The 15885-nt window shown below is 35.5% G+C and overlaps 1 protein-coding gene across 1 annotated transcript in view; it reads right to left on the bottom strand.

The window, feature by feature from the left end:
* The window catches only part of LOC129233153 (mucin-19-like), an 88488-nt gene extending 73021 nt beyond the window's left edge, over positions 1–15467 (bottom strand). The window contains exons 1-2 of the mRNA XM_054867222.1: positions 15286–15467; positions 9423–9648 (exon numbers count right to left, since the gene is read on the bottom strand). Of these exons, the coding sequence (XP_054723197.1) occupies positions 9423–9648; positions 15286–15467 (408 nt within the window). The remainder of the gene's footprint in view (positions 1–9422; positions 9649–15285) is intronic.
* Between the last annotated feature and the right edge of the window lie 418 nt (positions 15468–15885).

Below are 15885 nucleotides of genomic sequence, written 5' to 3'. Positions count from 1 at the left end.
ATCTCATGTAAATATTTTTTATTGATTATAATATTGATATTGCTTGCTCATTCAAAAAATATCCCCCGTAATGTTTTTATTGAAAATCTTCTTCGACGTCCATCTGTGATGCTCAATCTGTTGAGCACTGCTAGATACCTTCATGGAAGACTTTAAAAGTCTTCACAAAGGGCCCGTATAAAATGTTAAATTTTGTATTTTTTGACTTATTTTTATTTTTACTTCAAACTTTCAATATCTTAATTCTGCATCTGATTTTGAACATATTTGCAGTTGGAAGTATACTTCTAGGAACTAACGGTAGCGAAAAAAAAGGGTCTTGCAGGGTAAAACGGAATACCCTGTATTTTTAGATACATGTGAATATCTACAAACAAAATGACCCTTTCAATACAGATATCTGTAACAACATATAACAAATGCGGCCAAGTTTAGCTGCAAAAAAATAAACAAATAAAATTGAAGAGGTCAGAGCGATAGTTAGTCAAATCATTTATTTATTTAAGACCGAAATTTTGCAAGAAAGATTCCACAATCCACACACAAGCTTCTAATGATAGAGACCGAAAAGCATGTGTATGTTTGCGACTTTAAAATGTCGTCTGCCGAGTGAATCGGGTTGAAATCAGTCGTCTGAAATTGTTGCAAGAATGAAAAAAATATATATATTAATCTTAAATGTAAGGAGGAGACGTATTTCAAAGTTTTTTTGAAACTATATACACAATTTGAAATGAACTTGAAACGATTTTAACGTCAGATACACTTTTATTAATCTATGTTTTACGTAAATGTTTATTTAAAACTTTTTTGCGCGGAAACATGACAGCCTACTTTAGAATATGTTATTATTATGTTTACTACCGATAAGTTGCATGAAGCTTTACTTCAGAAATAGTCTAACCCCCCCCCCCATCAACAGCACAATCAAATAAAATAAAATGATCTCTAGGATTTGAAAAGAAACGAAAATTAGACACTGAAAATGATAGAATGAGCAAAAAAATAATCATGGAGAGAAAAAAAATCTTTTATTTTCAAAACGTTTAATTTTTAATTAATTTTTTTAAATGTCCGATTTTTCAAGCAAGGCGTGGTGACGTCACATGTGATGTTCTTAGCCGCGGGGAATGTTTACGCTTGCCGTCTACCGCGTTTCCTGGTTATGATAATTCAGAAGCGAGTTAAATATTGCGCTCTACGCTTGCTATCAACTGTAATGTTGCCACTACATATGAGTAAAGTAGCGAATTAAATATTATGCTCTGCGCTAATGGCATCAGTGAATAGAATTTCATCACTTGTGATGTCATGCGCAGAAGCGTTAAAAATGAAATTGAATCTGTACACCGGTTAAAATAATTGTTAAAAAATGCTAAACTTTGTCAAATTATTTTAAAAAATGGTCAAATCCTATGTTTTTAAGCATACTATTTCTGAAAAAAATACTTTTAAAATTTCGGAAAGGACTCCATTAAATATTAAAGAGTCTCTATATTCTTCGAAGTTTGATTCAAATGAAAGTATTTTTTATCTCAAAAGAGCTATCAAACGGACTCCATTTTCAACCGATAGCTTTATTAATAACTAACTGCGTTGCCCAGTGTGGCACGGTCTACCACGAAAAAAAAAATGTGCCAAGTGGCGTATGTTCAACAATCAGGCTCAAATAAAAGAAACAAAATGGTGTAACATTTCCCGTCAATTGTAGAAAAGAGGAATTTTGGGACTAAAAATTTTAACTTAGACCTCTTTGGGTTCAAAATTGCTGCAAGTTAACCATCAGTACTAATAGGCGTAAACATTTCGTTTCGTGGATTTTCAAAAAAAAAAAAAAAATCGCAGAGGGAAAAAGAATCCTATGGGGTAGTGAAAGCTCCCTATGTGAGTTCCTGAGCATCGAAGGACCTGTGTCCCAATTTTGGTGAAGATGCCACGGAAACTGTAGATTTGTATGAGGCAAATCCCTCTGTTTACTCCTGAGCACCAAAGGACCTCTGGGCCAAATATGAAAAAAAAAAAAAAAATCCGACATAAACTGGATTTGTGTATGGAACTACAATCACACACACACACGCACGCGCAATGTCGTTGCCTCAAAGCTAGTCATCTTCGCCTAAAAATAGGGGCTGTCCATAAATATCACAATTTTATTAAAACATGTTGACCCCCCTCCCCCCATTATCACCAAGCGTCACACTTTACCTTAACCCCCCCCCCCCCCACCTTCGTCACATGTAACGCTTACATATTCTTATGAAAAATGCGGGATGACACACTTTTTGTTTCCCCTACCTCCCCCCTGTCACAAACAGTTGCAATTTCATGACCCCCCCCCCCTCTCGAAGCGTGACAACATCGGCGGACAGCCCCTAAGATATACTACTGTTGTTCTAAGGTGACGATAAATTAATGCATAAATAAAGAAATAAAAAGTACTAGTAATAAATGATTCAAAAGTAGCTCAAATCGAGACTGCGGAGTCGGAGTCAGACAGATATTGGGGTAAAGAGTCGGAGTCAAAAATAGTAGGTTTAAAAATCCAAGAGTCGCAGTCGGTTATTTTTCCTCCGACGCCGCAGGGCTTGTTTAAGTGCGTATTGATGATGCGGATTTGTATTTGCAACGGATGAATGAATAAACAAACAAATAAATAAATAAAAATGCGTCATTGTGCGAAAAGTGAAGTTTGCTCCTTCGTCTCATTTTTTCACCTGCATTAATAAGGCGTCAGAAAAGAAATACCTTTCTGTTTTTAAACTGAAGAGGAAATAGAAATGCGAATCCTGAAAAGCGTGCGAAGTCTATTCTATTCTATTCAAGAGTCACAACTGACTACAACTGTATTTATGTCGAGGTCTGCATACTAGTGCCTTGCCTCCATTATTTTATATACCGATAGATGGCAGCACCATCACCGGATCGAACAGTTAATGAGAATTTAGAACTAGCTACCTGGTACTAACACCCCCAGAGGTATCGTTTCACTTGGAGGACATTGAGACCACGATCATATTTAACGTCGCCCAGTCCCCTTTAATGACGACGGTGGGTCTTCGACCAGCGGGGATCGAACCCGAGCCCCTCCGGCCCCGAGTCCAATGCCCTACCGATCAGGCTACCACGGCCCTGCGTGCGAAGTCATTTTTTGCATTCCCCGCCGATTTGCGTTGGCTGTTTATTTCGCGGACTTCTTCCCTCTTCTCGAGCACATAAAAGTTTCTTATCTCCACCACTTCGAATTTCCAATCGCATCCTTTCCACTAAAAAGCTGCGAAGTAATTAACATAAGACACCAGAGACCAACCGCAGAGCTCCGAAGTACGCGCATGCGTGCATCATGTTTCTGGCTTCGAAGCGAAATTCAATTTTCATTCGACGATTCTCCGGTAAGCTAGAACGTCGGGATCTCAAGTAATTGCGGCGAATGGTTTCATCAAAAATGCGGTAAGAAATACCATTTAAGAATTTTATCCTTTGGTTTGGCATTTTCGTACTTTAAAAGAACTTATCTTCGCTAACCCGTCGTAAGCGTGAAAAATTAAGCCTCTCGAAATATTTCAATATTATGTATGTATCGACTTGTGGCTCCGTTTATTTAAAATTCTCAAAATCACAAATTTCTTCATTTCGTAAAAATAAGTACTTTTACAGTAGTCTTGATGGGAGCGAACTCTTTTTTTTTTTCTTAAATGCCTTTCAGGGCAATGAGGGGCAGCTGTCCCCTTATTTTTGAGAAATATTCGTTTGTTTTTTTACTGTTTTAATGCCACGCACATTCGCATCCCGGCGAGGTATAAGGGACCGAACTCAAAGCACTGGCGTTGGAGGAAACGCAATAGCATTTTTAAGCAATTTTGTCTCAAATAATAAATACGCTTCAAAAATTTGTTTTATGATGTTTACTTGTTATTTCTTGTTATCTAAATTAGTATTGCATTTTATTTTTCTTAATTACAAAATGTTGATAGTGTGTCACTATTGATTACAGCAAAGTCCCGATTTTCGCCGGTCGGATTATTCACGGGTCTTTTCAGATTTTTTTTTTTTTTTTTTTTTTGAACTTATGATTGTGTTTAAAATGTCAGTAATCCAACGTTATTAAGCACAAAACTTGCAAATGATTGCAGACACGTGTTTCGGTGTTACAAGGAACACCTTTTTCAATGCAAAGAAGTGTGAGCTTTTGGATGAAAAGTCATCCGAGAACCCCTTTTCTCGGATGACTTTTCATCCAAAAGCTCACACTTCTTTGCATTGAAAAAGGTGTTCCTTGTAACACCGAAACACGTGTCTGCAATCATTTGCAAGTTTTGTGCTTAATAACGTTGGATTACTGACATTTTAAATTTTTCAGCACAAAGGTATTTATTCTTTATTTATGATTGTGTTATTTTTTGCTTTTAGATTTCAGGGGTGCCCACCCAAGGGGGGGGGGGGTCATGGCGCAGACTGCGCCATTGAAATTTTAGCGGGATTTGTTCTGAGGGGTATTTTTTTCCTTTGGGGGGAGGACACTTGCTTTTGGGGGACGAGGACTTTGCAGTATATAGGGGGGTACGCCATTGTTCTTAAAGGGGTGAGCAGCTCTTTAGATTTTATACACATTTTGTTTTATATTCAATGTTAATAGATGAAATGTTTTTAGTAATAATTTAAATGTATGTGTGAGTGGTAATCATATTCTTTAGCTATTGTATACAGTAGTATTTTTAACCTATTATTCGGATTATCTACGATTCTCGCATAACCCTCTGCACGGTTAGGGGTCGATCATTAATTACGTAATAGTCCAGAGGGGGGCGGGAATCTATACATACCCTTACTTGGGGAGGGGGGGGGAGAATTTTATTTATTTGCATTTTATGGATTTGAATCTATGGTTGTTTATGGCTTTTTTTAAGCGTGCATTAGGGTGGTTCAAAAACTTTTTTTCATGTAGAGTCCAGGACACCCTCTATTTTTAGTACACTTACTAAAAGTATTATTCTTTAAAAATTTTAGCTTCTTACTCACATTTTAAGACGGTGCTCAGGGGCGCCGACTTGCAAAAATTATTGAGGGGGCTAGACATCACCGGGGGTTTAGGTGGTTATGCAGTCCCACGGAGATTCCCCCCCCCCTCCTCCCAAATAAAGGTCAGACCTTGAAAATGCCAATTTACATATTTTCTGGTGTTTAATTTAAACAAATAAATGTGACATGGCGTTTTTAACTTAAAACAATCTAAAAAATGGTATACAAATTTTCTGGTTCAACTAGATCATGTCACTTGTCTTAGAAAGAGACAGTTTTTTGTTCTTTTCTACGGGGAGCCGTGCAGTGCCGTAGCGAGGCATTAAAAAAGGTAGGGCATTTGACTTGCATGGAAGGGCACTCCTAGAGATGTCGACTTAAAAAAAAAAAATATTATAAAGGGGGGGGGGGGGTCTTGCCGCGGGAACTTTTCTAAATTTGAGATAAAAAATAGTGAGCTTCAAAGATTTTTTTAAGCATTTTAATGTCATTTAATCAACATTAGAACCTTGAAAACTCGACAAGCCTGACACATATTTTTTGGCTTTGAAAAAAGGAAATAAATACAAACACGCACAGTATTTTTGTAAAAAGGTACTTTAATTAAAGCATGTTTTTTAAGACCAGTTGTTTTTTTCATAAGTGATATCGGCTGACATATTCAAGTGTAAATGTGCAGTCTCTCAATGTCTAGGTCATTTTTGAAAAACTCACTTGATTTTTCAAAATTTGTTTCACTTTTGTTTAATAAAAGCAAGCACTCTTGTTCAACTGCAATGACCTATGTGAATCTAGTTGATGTAAACCGCCCAATAATGTAAGACTGTACCATTTCACAAACCTCAATGTATTGCCTTGTAGTACTTAGGGATTTTGAAAGTGTGCAGTGAGCTGGCTTTGTTGTTTTCTTACTTCTTTGGTATACGTCGATTCCGAGGAAGCGAAAGGATCATTATTTTGTGAAGGTTTTCCTTTTAAACACAATTCCCAAAAGCATTCAAAGCTATCACGCCTCCCCTTTAATATACAAATCAATATTTCTAGTGCATATTATAATATGTAGCATTGTTTTTTTCAGTTCGAAGTATTTTTTAACCCTCCCTCCCCATACTATTGAAGTTTGGGGAAGGGGGTTGAGCACCCTCTCTCAGTTGAAACAGGAAGCTAAAATTCTTCCAGTATATTGCTATCCACAAGTCTAAAAATATTGAAAGGTGTCCCAGTATCTTGGAGATTTTTTTTTTTTTACATGCATTTTTGAACCACCCTAGCGTGCATGTAAATCTAAATCTTATGTATTCTTCTTTTAAATTATTTTTAAATAACTTGAAGGCTTTTCCCAAAAGTGTTCGTAACATTTTATTTATTGTTACTTTTTTTAATGCTCGCTAAAACAAAATTTAAAATGTTTTTTAAAAATTAAGTTATCAAGCTTTTAAAGACCATTAGGATATTTTAGACGAAATTATAACCTGCAGTTGGGGCAAACCTAACCTGGCAGCGTTGTAATGCAGTGATTAGGATCTGCGAAGCCTTCACAATGTTGCCAGGTTAGGTTTGCCCCAACAATGGAGACTTTATTTCTCTTGTGAAACATATAAACAGTGAAAGTGGACTTCATTTTGTTCGAAATGAATATATCTTAGTGTCGAACTATTGATTGACAGTTGTCGGATTTAAAAATCCGGATGCAGAGCATATTAATGTTCAATTACTTTCAAACAAGGAGGGGGGGGGGGATTGGAGCAAATTTCTCTAAACTTTGCATCAAATTTTTATATTTTGCGCATCATTGCGAAATGGTGAATTTTATAATATATTTTTATTTTTCTTGTATTTATTCATGATATATAAGCGAAATGCTTCACAAATAAATATTAAAAAATATTTCTACTTTATTATTTTTATTTTAAGTGGTAAAAAATCAGTTACTTTCTATTAATATCTGTGCGCATCTATTTGTTCGTGTGTGTCTGCAACCCTATCGCTTCCGGACTGATAATTTGTACCATCTCAAACACCTGTATTGTTAGATACAGGAAATCCAGGAAAAGTCATTCCGTCCTATCTCATCATTCTAATCCTTAAGATGCGGGTCATCTAAGAAAATTAAAATCATCATTTGTCACCCACTGCAGGTGATGAACGGGGGTTAGCGAACGAAACGAGCTGGGGTCGGAGCTCCCCAGTTTAATATGTAATAACTGCTTGAAATACTTGGCGAGGCAAAGGTTTTCGCTATTACGAGTCTCTCAAAAGTTAAACCCTCACGAAAGAAAGTTTCTTTCCCCCTCTGTATTGAAAATTTTTATGTTAAATCTTTAACGAATAATAAAACTGAAAGTCTGGATGTTTGAATCTCTCTCTGTCAGAATTTCTGTGACGCGCATAGCGCCTAGACCGTGTGACCAATTTTCATGAAATTTGGCCCAGAATTAGTTTATAGGATGGGGGGGTGCACCTCGAAGCGAATTTTCGAAAATTCGATTTTGTTCTTTTTTCTATTGCAATTTTAAGAACATTTTACAGAGCAAATTATTACAACGTGGAAGAGTAAATTACAAAATTATCATAATGTGGAACCATAACATGGGCAAGCCAATTGGCGAAAAATTCATCTATTTTATTTTCTATTTGTGTAGAATGCTTGTTTGGCAAAAAAGTATGTTTAATACAGGAACTATTACATATTACATATTATATTCTTTGAAAACAATTGTCTGGAAAAATTTAGAAGGATATTTGTAAATAGAAATAGTTAAAAAGTGCAGATATGAAATACATCTTTTGGTAAAATTAATTTAACGCAATATTTTGTTGAATAATTATGAAATATACCTACTTATAATGTATAGTATACGACTGCTTAGAATTTTGCTTTGTAATTATTGAGATATAAGAGAATTTTTTTTCAAAAAAATTACTTGGGGTACGTAGGTCCGGTCCAACGTACCCCACGTTCTTGATCTGAAAAAATGATTCATCGTTTTTGTTCTTTATGACAAAAAATATTACTGCAAATAATTGTGAACTAAACATCCTTACTTTAAGAAAGGAGTACAATTTTTTTTCCCTGAAATCTGATGAAACCCATTGAAAAAAATGAAGTTGCAGTTTTTTAAAATTACTCGGCACTGCTAAAATAACACTTTTTGGAATAAAATTTGTTCAATATAACTGTAGAAGGTGATTTTATTGTAGGATTTGTAGGACCATAGATCTATTTGTTAGTCATAAATTAAAGCAAAAATTATAAGTATTAAAATAAGTGAGACCGGTCCAACGTGACCAGCAATAAAACGTACCCCATCTCCCCCTAAAAGATAATACCGAGGCATACAAATGCTTCAAAATATGAACTATTGTACTAGGAATGCTTTTGGTGCCCCTTTAGTTATGGACGCCAGCTGAATCATATGCTGGCGAATGCACCCGCATGTAAATACATAAAATAAACAGAGTTTGCTCCATTTTTAAAATTTTACTTTAAATTTTAGTTTATTAAGTTCATTTTAAACCTAATACTGAGATGTATTTTCATACTTGTTACAATTACTCAATTTATCTGTTTTTTATTTCTCTGTTCACAATATTTTTAAATTTTTATAGTTCGTCTTTTGCTTACAAGAAATTTTATTTTACTTATTTAAAATTTGTTATTAGCGGAAAAAATTTTTTGAAAAAAGACTTAATATGACTTTTTAATTTTATTTTTAAAAGCCGTCGTGTAATGCGCCCCCCCCCCCCTCTTTGTTGGCGACAAAAGGCACTCATGAACATAAAAGCGAAATTAATCTTTTTAGTTGTGTATTTTGTAATTTTTCTTAAGTGTTTTGCAGTTTGTCCTGGTTTAATTTTATTTTAATTTTAAAATTGGAAATACATTTCGCTACCTGTGCTCGGGGACAAAAACACGATATTAATAATTTTTGTGATGTACATCTTAGCTTATGTATTTTGTAACTTGTTCTTTGTAAAAAATAAATTTTTATTTATTGAAATGTATTGCTATTTTTAAATTTAAATAATGTTTGGCTCTATCTTTCTATCGTGGTTCAGTGGATTTGTTCTTTGGGTGCGAAGATACATGCATTGTTCTAAATCAAAACTTGTTGAAGGGTAAGCAATTCTACTCGAAATAATATGGAAAAAAAGCTTTTATTTACAGCGCGAAAAACTTAGCGACTACATTCTACTGTATCCATTTCTAATCTACAGGTGCCAGAAAAAGTTCTGAAAAGTCTTATTTTAAAAGTCTGCGCATGCGCGCGTTGGACACTGAGGTTTCGCTTACGTCAATCACAAACATGCCGGCCCCCGTTGGACGGATGTCCAACCTCTTCTGCAAATGGCAAGGGTGACAATCTAGTAATGGATCTGGTGTATGTCCCTGCTTGAGTCCTCACGTCAGCAACTCTGGCTTTTCCATCCTCACCTAGATACACTTTCTCGATGCGGCACAAGGTCCAGTTCAAAGAGGTGGTACTGCAATTGTCTTTCAGGAGGGCAAGTTGTCCAACCTTGAGATTAGCCGTTGCTTGTCTCCATTTGCCTCGTGTTTGCAAGGAGTTGAGGTACTCTTTCGACCACCTGTTCCAGAAGTCTTTCCTCAACTTCTGGATCATAACCCACCTAGAAGGAAGAGACAAAGAATCCAAAGCAGTATCATTTTCAGGTATCGATAAGAGGGGAGCCCCAACTAAGAAGTGACCAGGTGTGAGTGGTTGCAAATCTGTAGGGTCCGATGAAAGGGGACAGATTGGCCTAGAATTTAAAATGGCCTCTATTTGGACTATGAGTGTATTCAACTCTTCAAATGTCAAAACTGATGATTTAGTTACTTTTAACAGAAGTTTCTTCGTGGATTTTATATTTGCTTCCCATAATCCTCCAAAATGTGGCGAAGCAGGCGGAATGAATTTCCATTCGATATTTTCTTCTGCGCAGAAACGCTGAACATGATCTTTTCTACAAATCTGAAATAATTGATTCAAAACAGAACGAGCACCTTTAAAGTTAGTAGCATTGTCACTCTAAATAGTTGATGGCTTCGAGCGTCTTGCTATGAATCTCTTCAAACATGCCATGAAGGCATCTGTGGTCAAATCCGAAACAATTTCTAAGTGCGTAGCTTTTGTGCTAAAACAGATAAATAAAGCAACATAAGATTTTAATTTTACTCTAGATCTTTTCAAGTTAGGCTTTGTGATAATAGGTCCTGCGAAATCAATTCCTGTTGTTTGGAATGTTCTTGACGGTACGACTCTATCTCGGGGTAAATCTCCCATAATTTGATTGATCGTCTGATTTTTTGTTTTAAAGCAGGTTAAACATTTGTTTATAATACGTCTTACACGCGCTTGCCCTGAGGGTATCCAAAATAATTGTCTAATGACCGAGAGTGTAGTTTGAGTTCCAGAGTGGAAACATTTTTTATGGTAATATTCTATGAGTAAATCTGTAAAATGATGGACTTTGGGCAAAAGCAATTGATGTTTCTGAGAAACTGAAAGTTCTGATTGGTTTAATCTGCCACCTACTCTTAAAAGTTCATCTTTGTCGAGGAAAACGTTCAAATTAAGTAGCTTACTATCTTTGGGAAGAGTCATATTCTTCTTCAAGCATTTGATATCTTTTCCAAATTCATACTGCTGAATTTGTTTAACCAATAACTTTGTTGCATTCTGCAATTCAAATCCACTTAGGTGATTCTTTTTCCTCTCTAAAGGTTGAAGCTTACAATTTTTTAAGAATCTTAGACACCACGCACTAATTCTAATCAGTTCCATGAAGGACGAATATCTTGAAATGAGGTCATTTTCAACTTTATCTTCGGATACGACTGTTTTCACTACAACATTTTTTCTGACTTCTAATTTTTCCAATTCATCATCAGAAGGATTCAATGGTTCTAAACATTTCGGCCAATATGTTTCATCTTGTCTTAACCATGTGGATCCATGCCACCAAAAATCACTGTTCCTTAATTCTTCAGCTGACAAGCCTCTTGAGATACAATCACTTGGATTTTGAGATCCAGGACAATGCGACCACTCACTGGGGTTGCTATACTTCTGTATTTCTCGTACTCGATTTCTTACGAAAACTTTCAGCTTTTCGGGGTTACTGTTGATCCAAAAATAAGAAATAGATGAATCTGTCCAAAAATGACGAGTGAACGGAGTTTCAATAACTTTAGAAATCTTGTCACATAATCTAACAGATAGGAGTGTACTTAGCAGTTCGAGTCTCGGTATCGATAGAGTTTTAAGCGGAGCTACTCTACTTTTGGAAGTTAAAAAATTAGAAATGATTCTTCCATCATTGAGCTGAGCGCGAAGATATACCACAGTCCCGTAAGCTCGTTTAGAGGCGTCAGAAAAGGAATGTAGTTGGATGGAATGTACTTTGGCAGGAAGGGCTTCAGCCAAATAATGTCTGGGTATGCTAATCTCTTTTAAGTGTTGAACTTGATCGCACCATTCATTCCAAATTTTACTTTGTTCTTGCGGAAGACTGTCATCCCAATCTAGTCCCAAACACCATATTTCTTGTATCAAACATTTTATTCGAACAACAAAAGGCCCTAAAAATCCAATCGGATCGAACATGCGACTAGCAGCCTGTAAAAGAAATCGTTTGGTGTTATTCCTTTTAGACAAAAACTTTTCTAAATTTTGTGTGTCAAAATAAAATACATCCTTCTCGGCATCCCATGCAACTCCTAAAACTTTGCTGGGAGTTAAGAATTGATTGTCGGAATGATTTGTGTCTTCTATGTCTAGTCCGGTGTCTTGCCACCGTTTGTTTAGCTGGGCAGAATTTGTCTTCCATTTTCTCAACATCATACCCGCCTCTCTAAAAATATCTCGACTCTCTATACACGTTTTCAATGCTTCTTCTACATTCGTTTGGCCACTGATGAAGTCATCTACATATAATGAACTACTCAAAAGGTTGCATGTTTCTGGGAATTCATCTGTGTATTTTTTCAAATGATGCCTAATAGTTGCTGCTAAGAGAAACGGACTTGAACTAACTCCGAATAGAACTCTCGACATTTTAAATATCTGAAAATTTTCGTCATTCTTATTTCCCTCTGGTTCATCATCCCAAAAGAATCTGGTATAATCGCGATCTTCTTCGTCTATTTCTATCTGCAGGAACGCTTGTCGAATATCCGCAGTGAATGCTATTGGATTGCTTCTAAATTTGTTTATTAAAATAAAAAGATCAGGAGTAAAGTTAAGGCCGGTGTATAAACAGTCATTCAAGGACAATTGGTTTTTGGAATGAGAACTTGCATTGAAAACTATTCTAAGCCTACTTGTGGTTTTATCATTTCGAATAACAGCTCTATGTGGCAAATAAAAGGTATTAGCCTTTTTTTCGATTTCATTCTTTCCCAGGACAGGTTCAATAATATGTTCATTTATGTAGCTGTCCAAAACTGATTTATATTCATAAAAATGAGCGGGATCATTTTTGAAAGTATTTCTCAACCTTAGAAAACTTCTTTTCGCTACGTCTTCATTACTATTCAACAACGGTTTCATGTCAGCTTTCCAGGGAAGCTTAACTTTATAGCGACCATCATTGAAAGTAATCCCCGATTCAAATTTTTTCATTAATTCTTCATCTGAATTGTTTTCTTTTACCGTTTCAGATTCAACACCTAAATTTTCGAGTTCCCAAAATTCCCTTAATTGATCTGAAATATTTTTCTCTTCTACGAAAACCTTCATACTCAACAAATCATTGGTAATATCACTTTTACCAATTAAACACCACCCAAATATAGTTTCACAAGTTACAAGTTTGTCATTTAGCCTTTTTAGCCTTCCCGATACAATATCATAATAATAATCCACTCCAATCAATATTTCAATTTTATTGTTTTTGTCGTCGTAAATATCCGCGAGTTGTAAACCTCTTAATTTTATATGCGACTTTCTAATATTCAAATTAGGAGCAGGCAAATTAGTAGCAGATATTTGATCGGTCACTAAGGCATCAATTTCAATGTTAAGCGAAGGTTCGTTTCTATTTTCTAACTTCATCCTTACCACATCATATTCCCTTTCAATTCCTTGTTTTGACCCGAATGCATATACAGATAAAGTTTCCCTTTTAACAACAGGAAGTTTTAATTTAAATGCAATTTCACGCGTGCAAAAACTCCTCATCGAACCGTTGTCGAGCAATAGTCGAGAAGGCGCGTATGTACCTTTTTCAGAATGTTTTACAAAAACAGAACAAGTTTGTAACAAAATATTATTGCTTGAAGTTATTCCTATCTTCTTATTACCAGAGCTATCATTATTACACTGAGAGACAGCGGAAACAACTTTATTTTCAATCTCTTCCTTTTTCGCATTACGCTTGTTTTCCAACTGATAACAAATAGCTCTGCTATGTTTCAAATTACAAATATCACACATTTCTTTTTTCTTGCATTCACGAATTTTATGAAACGATTTCAAACACAGAAAACATCTGGCTTGTTTTTTAAGTATTTCTTTCTTCTCATTAACACTTAAATTATTACATTTTTCTGAGTCATGTGAATCATTACAGAAAATGCATTTGCTTTCATAAATCGGTGCTAAATATTCATGAGCTCTAGAGTAATTATGACTACGCAATGACAAATTCGGATCAAATGCTTTGCTACAAGTGTTTTGTCTATGATCTGCTGTGGCGCCAGGCTTCGGCAGCTTGTCTGGCTCGCGAGAAAATGATTTCGGTTTTTCTTCTTTTTGCTTATGAAGCAGAAAGCTACTTTCCCTACATTCGATTTCAACCTTCAGAAAGTTTAAAAGTTCTAAAACATCAAAATCAGTCCCATTCGAAAGATTACTCAAACGTTTTCTATTGAAATCTAAAGCTATTTCTTCAGGTATTAATTTTATAAGAATAGGAAGCAATAAATGTCCGTACATACCAGAAGTTACATTTAAAGAATCAAGACTTCTGATTTGCACTTCTACAGTATCATATAACTTTCTAAGAGCAAATGTATTGTTGGAATTTTTTACAGGATGCAAATTTAATAATTTTGACATATGAGCATTAATAACAAGCTCTTCTCTACCAAATCTCTGTTTTAACAATGTCAAAGCTTTCTCATAATTTTCATCTGTTAGTGCAAAACCATTTACAACGTTAAATGCTGCACCTCCTAATAAGGATTTTAAATATGAAAATTTGTCAATTTTTGTCAAACTATCATTCTTATCTATAGAATTTTGAAACTGATTAAAAAATTCCAACCATTGACAAGGATTACCAAAATATTTCTCAATAGACAATTTAGGCAATTTAATATTTCTCGAACAATCAGCAGAAACATTTCTATTCAAATAAACATTGTTATCAATGCTTGAACTTTCAATGTTTTCTTGTGCATTGGAAATTGCTTGTATATTAGAGTCAAATTGTCGCGTGTTTTGCTTCATTTTCAACTGAGCAGAAATTTTAGAAATCAAAACAACTATTTTCTGGCCATATTCAACGGCCGCTACAATTTCTGTGTCAAATTCTTTTTCATCGCTAATTATATCTTGAATTTCTTTATCTATTTCTTTAATTTGTTTCGACATTTCAGTTAAATAATCAAGATGTTCTTGTAATGTTCCTACATTATAAGAATCTAATACTTCAACATCTAATTTGTTCACATATTTAGTAACTATTCCTTTCAGAACAGCTCTCGATCGTTTCTTTTTTGAAAGTTCAAGCTCCATATTATATTTCTACTGAACAATTATTTAAAATGTTCTCAAATATATTGCTTACCTTGCATCTAATGGCAATGATGTTCGTCGCTTCCCGGTCCAGTTGCACCAAAATGTTTGGCTCTATCTTTCTATCGTGGTTCAGTGGATTTGTTCTTTGGGTGCGAAGATACATGCATTGTTCTAAATCAAAACTTGTTGAAGGGTAAGCAATTCTACTCGAAATAATATGGAAAAAAAGCTTTTATTTACAGCGCGAAAAACTTAGCGACTACATTCTACTGTATCCATTTCTAATCTACAGGTGCCAGAAAAAGTTCTGAAAAGTCTTATTTTAAAAGTCTGCGCAGGCGCGCGTTGGACACTGAGGTTTCGCTTACGTCAATCACAAACAAATAATATTTATTAATTTGATGTCTTTTTTTTTCAAATGCGGGGAGGGGGGGCTGAACCCTTCTACCGGTGTCTATGACTTGAGTTAGTGTTTTGTGAGGAGTGTGACCTTTGGTGAATGTAAATTTGATAACTGTACCCATGTGCGATTTCCCCATTTTGTGCCAGCAGTTCTGCTTTTTTCCAGACTGTGGTGGCCTGGTCGGTAAGGCGCTGGACTAGTAACTTCAGACTCCTGGGCTCGATTCCAACCGGAGGAAGATCCTCCGTGTTTGCTAATGGTGCCTGAGACACGCTTAATATATCGCAATGTATATGCATATTTCTAGTGTATATACGTTGCATTGTTTTTCAGTTCGAAATATTTTTTAACCCCCCTCCTCATGCTATTGAAGTTTAGGGGAGGGGGTTGGGCACCCTCTTTCAGTTGAAATAGGAAGCTAAAATTGTTCCAGCATGTGGCTATCCACAAGTCTAAAAATATTGAGGAGTGTCCTGGTATCTAGGAGTTACTTTTTTTTTACATGTATTTTTGAACCATCTAAGTGATGGTGCTGTATTCACATTGTGCTTTACTATTCCTTGATTCGCATTGAGAATAGAAATGGCGTAAGTCCGCTACTCATCCTTTTCTGCACCAAACGAGAATTGTGGCCCCTAAATAAAGTGCTCTTTTATGTAAGAACATACTTCCCTTCTGCACTAGTCGATTTCTCTACACAAAAAATGGTAAAACACA

This window comes from Uloborus diversus, unplaced genomic scaffold, assembly GCF_026930045.1.
Source record: "Uloborus diversus isolate 005 unplaced genomic scaffold, Udiv.v.3.1 scaffold_214, whole genome shotgun sequence".
Classification (NCBI taxonomy): Eukaryota; Metazoa; Arthropoda; class Arachnida; order Araneae; family Uloboridae; genus Uloborus; species Uloborus diversus.
This window is presented reverse-complemented; position numbering and strand designations above follow the sequence as displayed.